Genomic DNA, 9,522 nt, shown 5'->3' on the forward strand with positions numbered 1-9,522 from the left:
AGGAATTCTATTTTCATAGTATATAGAGTAACTGTTAGAGGAAAATGAATTCCAGAAAATAGTCATAGTACTAAATTATTAATTACCTGGAATTTTACTGAATCTGAACCCAGAGAGTAGTATAAATTATGGGCAATTAACAAGAACTGGAAAACCGTTTTTAGATCTACTGACCTTTTACTGTAACAGATTTATTGAGCAGAAATTTGCCCTAAGTACCATAGCTACCTCGTATGTTTCCATCTCTCATTCTTCATAGAAGGTTCTTTCATTATCCAACTAACATTGTGCTACATTTCAAGCATGTATTCTGTATTTTTCTATTGTAGGCAATCTTGTAAGTTTCTTTTGATACCTGTCTTAACCTGCATTTCTGAAAGAATGGATTTTTCAAGTCAGACCTCAAAACACAAAACATGGATATTTTTTCTAAGTTTTAATTTTGGGGAATTCTACTTTTTCAGATAATGCCTATCCCCCTTGAATTTGAGTGTCTCTGTACTAAACCTTGTATTCTTTGCAGATTCTTCCCGGCAAGCACTGGCTGCTCCATTGTTGAACCTTCCCCCAAAGAAAAAGTAGGTTCATATTTGTAGGAATCATCTGAGTTTTACAAAAGTACTGAGCATACCAGACTGACCCCCTGGCTTTGTGTTCCAGGAATGCTGATTATTATGAGAAGATCTCTGATCCCCTAGATCTTATCACCATAGAGAAGCAGATCCTCATTGGTTATTATAAGACAGTGGAAGCTTTTGATGCTGACATGCTCAAGGTCTTTCTGAATGCCGAAGTAATTCTACTTCAGATACAGACCTAAGTTTCTACTTCAGATACAGACTTAAGTTTGTAAACCATTCTAAACGTAGACATTGAAGTTTTTCTTGTTGTTTTTTAGGCTTTTGCCATAGGGTGCATTTATTCACCAGAGAGGGACAGAGAGAGGCAAAGTGAGAAATGACTCTCCAGGGTGGATGTCCGCCTGGCATGATTTTGAAGCCACTGGGTCCAGACTCGAACCTCAGTCAGCCATGTAGGAGTCTAGCATCTTTTTTTTGAGAGGTTTTTGCTATAGGGTGCGTGTGCTCACCAGAAAGACAGAGATAGGCAGAGAAACAGAAAGCAAGAAATCACCCCCCAGTGAGGATGGCCACACCACAGTCCCATCTCCTCCATTCTCTCTCCTCTTGGGATCTTGGGCACGCACACACACATGCCTGGCATGAGTTCAGGCCACCGGGTCCATGAATCGAACTGTGGTCTGCTACATGGGAGTCCAGCGATATAGCCATTATGCCAGCTGCTGGTCCCAGGAGTTCAGCATCTTAACCATTACCCCACCTGCTGGCTCCTAGATGTTGAAGACTTAATCCTCCTCTATCAACCTCCATATTTCTGGTTGGAAAAAGCAGTCATTTTTATTAAGTACCCTTAGGTGGGCATTACAAAGTACACTAAATGTAGAATCCTCTATTGTAAAGACATTGACATGACTAGAATGGAAGATAGAAACATTCCAGCAAAAAACACAATTTTTGCCAAAAGTTGATTTGGTATTAAACCTTTATATCCACATTACATAGATATTTTACTATATTTAAGGAATATGTGTAGTTTCTTTCCTCAAGAGAAGTAAATACATTTGAAATACAGAGAAATATGTATAGCTATAAATAGTTAAAAATATATCTTGAGGATGGCTTAAGGAGCATCAATTAGATTACAAAATAAATGAAGCTCATCGGAGAGATGGTGGTTTTGAACTGATTTACGGGACAGAGTGCAGTATTGTATGGTGCACAGAGAGAAAATTAATCTGTGATTATGAAATAACTTGGAAAGGTTTTTGGAAGACAAAAGAGCCTGCTAGATAAAGAATGGAGGTTAGACAATGAAATGAGAGCAAAACAGACAACTGAGAAAAGAATTAGAGCTATCTTGAATTTTGACCTGCTTTCTATTAAAACTCAGCTTCTAAATACATTCAGCACCTGTAAATTTGTCCCAAGTATACTCAAGACAAAACTAAATGGAGAACTTCTGCATTATATTATGCTTGCAGTGTTAATTCATGTTCCATGATGACTATGTATTTGAGTATGGACAGAACACCTTAGACAGGAATTGAATGACAAAGCAATAAAGCAAATTTAAAAATACTTTTAATTTTAAATCATTTCAGTTTAAGCTGTTACCAACTAACTGGTACTATAGTTGATGTTATTGAAAATATGTTAACCAAGGTGGTAAGGTAAAGAAAATCATGCTATTTCTTTAGATATATTTTTCAGCAAAATGGAAAATTTCAAATATGATTTCTTTCTTCTGTTCTTTTTAGAAGTACTACGGGCGTAAATCCCCAATTGGGAGAGATGTCTGCCGCCTACGAAAGGCCTATTACAATGCCCGCCATGAGGCATCAGCACAGATTGATGAGATTGTGGGAGAGACAGCAAGTGAGGCAGACAGCAGTGAGACCTCGGTGTCAGAGAAGGAGAATGGGCATGAGAAGGACGATGACGTTATCCGCTGCATCTGTGGCCTCTACAAGGATGAAGGCCTCATGATCCAGTGTGACAAGTGCATGGTGAGGTTCAGGAGAGGAAGTGAAGCAGAAGCCTGATCCTAGTGGGCGTGGGGACCATATTCAAAGGAGAAGCCCAGGCCTCTTTAGATTTCACTTAAAGAAAAAAATCTGGCTTATGAACTATAATGTAGCCATGGTTTCTGTTGTCTCACTGTTGACCATATTTTCTCCTCTTGTATACCTTTTTCTCATTTAATCTTTTGATTCTTTCCATACCTTCTATTCTTTCTGCCCACTTGCCACTGTGCACCTCCCACATCATCTGAATCAAGGAGAATGATAGTATTTAGGGGATAGTGCTTTATCTAGAGAAATATTAGAGGTAGTACTCTGTGTATCATAGGTACAGAGAGTGCAATATGTAAATACATGAAGGGCTCCTGGTGAAGGAGTCTGCCCAGACTGCAGTCCTATTGTCCCCATTTAGGACATGCGAATTCTCTACCTGATACATAAAATGGGGCTGTAAGTAATGGTTAGGTTGTTGGGAAAGTCGTGACATGTTTTTCTATGCAGAAATACATCATGACTTTCCAGACAATCCAACAGTTGTTCAAGGATAAGTGACAACATTAAGTAATTGTAAAGCCTTTCACAATACCATATCATAGATGTTAGTTTAGTAGTATATTCATTTATTTTCTGTTCTCTCTCCATCTCCCCATTTTATTTTCTCAGATCTATATCAATACATATGCTTTTATTCAAATAAGTCATTATTATTTTTTCCAGGAGACCTGATGTCTCCTCCTGACTTTGCTTGTCCCCCTGCAATATTTAGTGTACCCCCCTTCCTAGGGAAGAGGTAGGGACTGTCATTCCAAGGTCTTCTGAGGCCATTTCAGCCATTTTTTTCCCTGAAGTTGATCGGGCACTGGTTCTAATTTCTTACTTACCCACTTGCCCTTAGTTAGTTCATATTTTACGTTATGCTGTCCTGTTACCAAGTTTTTCATTCTTAGCCTCTAAGGCTTCTTTCAATACTTATAAGTCTCCTTATTCATCCCCATCCCACATATACACACTGTACCTTTTCCTTTTTTTAATTTTTGCTATAAGGCATGTGTGCTTACCAGAGAGATAGAGTGAGAGGAAAAGTGAGAAAGCATTCCCCCCGCCCCCCCAGCGAGAGGGAGGATGGCCACACTGCAGTCCCTTTTCCTCCATTCTCCTCTAAATATTTTGGTCACACACGGACCCAATGTGTTTTCCAAGCTGCGGGGTCTGGGACTTGAACCATGCAGTCAGCCATGTGGGATCCAACCATCTTAACTGCCACACCACCAACTGGCCCCCACATTGTACCTTTTTCTTCAGGTGTGGCAGCACTGTGACTGTATGGGAGTGAACTCAGATGTGGAACACTACCTTTGTGAGCAGTGTGACCCAAGGCCCGTGGACAGGGTAAGCTGCCCTCTGATCTGTGAAGAGGAGATAGCGCATAGTATCTTACCTGCTCTGATCCTGCTGTTTAAGCTCATTTCTGTTGCTGATAACAGAAATGCTATTAGAGAAATAAGACTAGAGGTATAGTCAGCTCAGTATTTTTGTGGTCCAAGGTCAAAGGGCTACATGTGGTAAGGGTATTTTTATTGTTGAGGTCCCGCGGTAGCCCAGGGCATCACATGGCAAGAGCTTGAGTACGTGTTTATGTCCATGTCCCCTGATAAATCCTCGAGTGTCCAATCATGGGGACCCCACCCTTACGCCTAATCACTTCACAAAGGTCCCATCTTTTTTTAATTTATTTTATTTTTTTGGAGAGGTTTTTTTGCTATAGGGCATATGCACTCACCAGAAAGACAGAGAGAGACAGAGACAGAAAGCGAGAAATCACCCCCCAGGGGATGGCCACATTGCAATCCCTTCTCCTCCTTTCTCCTCTTGAGATCTTGGGCACACACGCTCCAGGTGTGAGTTTAAGCCACCCAGTCTGGGACTTGAACTGTGGTCGACTACATGGGAGTCCAGAGACATAACCATTATGCTAACTTATGGTCCCAAGGTCCCATCTTTTAATCCCATAGTGGGATGAAGTTTTCACCCTCTTAAGCCTATTACTGGATTTCAATACATGAATTTTGGAAGACACGTTTATACCATAGCACCTGATATGCAAAATTCCCTTTAATAAGTTCTACTTTTCTGAGCCTCAGGGTTGGGTTTGGTTTGGTTTTGCTTTGTTTTGTTTTGTTTTCTGTAGGGTTCATGTGCTCTTTAGAAACAGACAAGGATAGAGAAGAGTGAGAAATCACTCTCAGAGAGGATAGCCACGTCACAATCCCTTCTCCTCTGTTCTCCTCTTGGTATTTTGGACATGCACACAAATGTACCTGGCGTGATTTTCAAGGCCCTGGGTCTGGGACTTGAACCTTGAAGTCAGCTGTGTGGGATTCAGCTGCCTTAACCACCATGCTACTGGCTGGCCTTGAGCCTCTGTTTCTTAAACTCTTATGTCAAGGGTAATGGTTTTGCCCCCCCCCTTTTTTTTTTTAATTTTGCCATGGGAGCATGCACTTGCTGGAGATATATATTGTATATTGCCATGCTGCAATCCCTTCTCCATTCTTCTCCTGGGATTTTGGGCACATGTGCACACATACTCAGTGTGATTTTCTTTTTCTTTTTTTTTTTCTTTTCCTTTGAGAGATTTTTCCTGTCAGGCGTTTACAATAACTGGAAAGACAGACAGAAAGCAAGAAATCACACCCCCAGGGGGAATGGCAATGCCACAATCCCTTCTCCGTTCTCCTCCTGGGATTTTGAGCACACATGCACATGCACCTAGCGTGAGTTTTAAGCCACTGGGTCCAGAACTGAAACCATGGTAGGCTATGTGGGAGTCCAGCAACATGATCATTACACCATCTGCTGATCTCCAGTGTGGTTTTTCAAGCCACCAGGTCTGAGACTCAAACCACAGTTAGCCATGTGAGACTCCAGTGCCTTAGCCACTATGCCACCTGCTGTTTCCAGTGTTAGGCCCTCTTTACAAGAGAGAGGATGGGTGAGTCCTCTCTCTGTTATTAAGAGGGTCCTTGTCTTACTTGGCTCTGCCATATTATATGTGTAATCTTAGGCAAGATCACTTTTTTATTTTTTGGAAAGGTTTTTGCTATAGGGCACGTGCGCTCACCAGAAAGGCAGAAACAGAGAGATAGAAAGCAAGAAATCACCCCCCAGGAGGATGGCCACGCAGCAATCCCTTCTCCTCCATTCTCCTCTTGGGATCTTGGGCGCGCATGCACACGCGCCCGGCATGAGTTTAAAACACCAAGTCCGGGACTAGAACCACAGTTGACTACGTGGGAGTCCAGTGACATAGCCTTTACACCAACTGCTGGTCTCAAGATCACATTTTTATATCTTTATAAAAAGAAGAATTTAAGGAAGTATTTTTGTTTTCATTTTTAGGTGGACAGTTCTTTGTTTTGAAGGATGCTTTTCAGAATGTTTGACTTCCCTGGACCCTGGGCACTGAATACTCGTCCCATTCCCTATTCATTGTAATAATCATACAATCAGTACTTACTAGAACATTGTTTGAGACACTTAGCCTATCGATTTTGTCCTCTACCTTTACCTTTCCAGGTTTAACAACTCTAGTTTCTCTCATCTTTTCCCCTATCTGTGGTATATTGTAATGACTAAATAAGTCTTGATTGATTGGGAATTCTAGGTTTTAATTCTTTCCTCTCTTAAATAGAAATGAATAGGCCAAGTGTGTTTTCAGCCCTTATCCATTGGCTTTCTACTCTTATCAGGAGGTACCCATGATCCCTCGGCCCCACTATGCCCAACCTGGCTGTGTCTACTTCATCTGTTTGCTTCGAGATGACTTGCTGCTTCGTCAAGGTATGTACACAGGAGCTAGCCCTGTTTGTCAAAGCTGACCTCTCGAGTAGTACCAAGTATCCACTCTCTGCATTCAAGTCACTGTCCATATAGCCTTTAATAGCAATAGGATGCTTGTTTTTATGAGAGATTTCAAAAAGTTTGTGGAAAATAGTATTATTCTGGTGCAAAAAAATTTTTTTTAATCCATACTTTTTTTATAATACTAATTTCCATTAATTTTTTTCATTTTACATATATATGTGTGTGTGTAACATTTACTTATCTATCTATCTGCTGTGATTTTTTTTCAAGCCACGAAGTCCAGGATTCAGACCACAGCCATGTGGGACTCTAGCACCTTAACCACTATGCCACCTGCTGATCCCTCTATGCACTTTTTTTTTTAGGAGTTTTTTGTTTAATTTAATTGTATTTATTCATTCATTTATTTTAATATGACCAGAGATAGACACACACACCAAGGTGGGCGGTAAGTGAGAAAGCAAGCCACCAGGTTTGGGACTTGAACCATGGTGGGCCATGTGGGAGTGTCCAGTGCCTTAACCACCACACCACCTGCTGGTCCCCCCCATGAGTTTTTTTAAGACCCAGTATATGTCGTTTAGTCCTTACATATGTCATCACTCCCTCAAATAATATTAACCTGAAGACAAAGGTATTATACAGCCAGTTTTTAGACTGGGAAAGACATATAGTGAGACCACGAGGTGGAAGAACTCCCTTGTATCATTCTCATAGTCTAGAAAAGATTGTCTATCACCATTAGACTACTGGTTTTAGCTTGTTGTATGTAAGCTGCTTTAGATTATGAGTATTTTCAGTGTAGACCCTGTCAAATAAATGGAAGCCTAACAGAATCTTACGAGAATCATTTTTACCTTATCCTGTGTTCTGTGCCTTTAGGGGACTGTGTGTATCTCATGAGAGATAGTCGACGTACCCCTGACGGCCACCCCGTCCGTCAGTCCTACCGACTGCTATCTCACATTAACCGAGATAAACTTGACATCTTCCGCATCGAGAAGCTTTGGAAGAATGAAAAGTACGTGCTGAGGTCCTAGCTCTTTCTTCCAGCTGTGCCCTATCAGCAGAGTTGAGTATTCACTAGGATTTTGATAATCAAAACATCTAAACCTCTCCTTTCTCATTTTTCCTTTTTTTAGAGAGGAACGGTTTGCTTTCGGTCATCATTATTTCCGTCCCCATGAAACCCATCACTCTCCATCCCGTCGGTTCTATCACAATGAACTATTTCGGGTGCCACTCTATGAGATCATTCCCTTAGAGGCTGTAGTGGGGACCTGCTGTGTGTTGGACCTTTATACATACTGTAAAGGTAAGTGATCTAAGTCAGTTAAGAAATCTCTCATTTGTTGATCTACTGTTTCTGCCTACATTACTTCTTTTTAAATTGCCAGAGACCACACGTCCTGAAAGAAAGAGAAAGCACTCTCCTCGCCATGACTGGCATGGCCATGCCACATTCTTTTTTTTCATTTTTCCTTCCCATGAGGATTCTGGGCATGCACACACATGTACCCAGCATGTTTTTCAAACATCTAGGGCCAGGACAGGAACCACAGTTGGCCCTGTGGAATTTGGCTTTCAGTGTACAAGTATTTAATTAACACTGCATTACAGAGCCAGCGTACCCAATGTATTCCTGTCTCTATCTCAGAAAGATTCTTCAAAGCTAGCTATGAAACTTCAGAAAGCTATACAATCTTTTTTTATTTACCCCAAAAGAATTATTTATTTATTTAATTCCATTTGTTATTATTTTCAGTTTGACCAGAGAGAGAGAGAGAGAAAGAGAAAGGGAAAGCAAGAAAGCAAACCGCCAGGTCCAGGACTTGAATCATGATCAGCCATGTGGGAATCCAGACCACACCACCTGCCAGCCCTATTTTATTTTTAATTTGACCAGAGAGAGAGCAAGACAGGGAAAGTGAAAAGGCAAACCACCAGGTCCAGGGCTTGAACTATGGTCAGCCATGTGGGAGTCCAGCATCTTAACCATCACGTCACCAGCCAGCCCCTCCATATTTCACTATTATGAGTAATACTATAATAATCATGGAAGTGCATGCATGTCTTCAACATGTTAATTTTCTTTTCCTTTGAGAATATATCCAGTAGTGGTATTACTGGACTATAAGGTAGTTCTATTTTTAGGGTTTTTGCTTTTTGAATTTTCTATGAACTTTTTGAAGACCCCCTCATATTGTATATACTGTATTCTTACAATAAAATAAACTAGAAAAAATAAATTGTTATTAAGAAAATCATGGGCCAGCAGGTGTCCCAGAGGCTAAGGCAGCTTGATCCCACATGGCCAGCTGTGTAGCTCAAGTTCCAGACCCGGTGACTTAAGAGTCACATAGTGGGGAACCAGCAGTTAGTGTAATGGCTATGTCACTGGACTCCCACGTAGTCAACCGCAGTTCGCGTCCCGGACCCGGTGGCTTAAAACTCACGCCGGGCGCGTGTGCGTGTGTGCCCAGGATCCTGAGAGGAGAATGGAGGAGAAGGGATTGTGGCATGACCACCCCCCTGGGAGGTGATTTCTCGCTTTCTGTCTCTCTGTCTCTGTCTGTCTGGCGAGCGCACATGCCCTATAGCAAAAACCTCTCCAAAAAAAAAAAAAGAGTCACATGGGGCACACATGTGTATGCATATACAAAAGCCTGAGAGGAGAATGGAAGAGAAGGGATTATTGATGGCCACCTCCTCTGGGGTGTGATTTCTTGCTTTCTCTTTATGTCTCTGGTGAGCAAGCACCCTATAGAAAACTAAAAAAAGAAAAAGAAAAAGAAAAAAATCATAAGAGAGGCTAGAAGGTGGTGTGTTGGTTAAGATACTGGACTCCCAGCCATAGTTGTAGCCCCCGACTTAGTGACTGAAAATCACACAAGGCAAGTATGTATGTCCAAAATCCCAAGAGGAGAATGGGACAGAAGAAATTATGGCGTGACCATCCTCCCAGGAGGATGATTTCTCACTTTCTGTCTCTTTGTCTCTCTCTCTCTCACATTCTGTGTGTATATGTGTCTGTCTCTCTCTCTCTGGTGAGCTTT

The 9,522-nt window shown here is 41.4% G+C and overlaps 1 protein-coding gene across 3 annotated transcripts in view; it reads left to right on the top strand.

Annotated features, from left to right (window-relative positions):
- The window catches only part of ASH1L (ASH1 like histone lysine methyltransferase), a 266,220-nt gene that overhangs the window by 243,654 nt on the left and 13,044 nt on the right, over positions 1–9,522 (top strand). For 2 of the 3 annotated variants that reach the window (XM_027773788.1, XM_006153395.3), the window contains 7 exons: positions 524–578; positions 661–793; positions 2,339–2,587; positions 3,905–3,991; positions 6,352–6,442; positions 7,349–7,487; positions 7,609–7,781. In XM_027773788.1, the coding sequence (XP_027629589.1) occupies positions 524–578; positions 661–793; positions 2,339–2,587; positions 3,905–3,991; positions 6,352–6,442; positions 7,349–7,487; positions 7,609–7,781 (927 nt within the window). The remainder of the gene's footprint in view (positions 1–523; positions 579–660; positions 794–2,338; positions 2,588–3,904; positions 3,992–6,351; positions 6,443–7,348; positions 7,488–7,608; positions 7,782–9,522) is intronic. The other variant, XM_027773787.1, reaches the window with a different exon arrangement.

The sequence above is a fragment of the Tupaia chinensis genome, unplaced genomic scaffold (assembly GCF_000334495.1).
Source record: "Tupaia chinensis unplaced genomic scaffold, TupChi_1.0 Scaffold000374_1, whole genome shotgun sequence".
Lineage (NCBI taxonomy): Eukaryota > Metazoa > Chordata > Mammalia > Scandentia > Tupaiidae > Tupaia > Tupaia belangeri.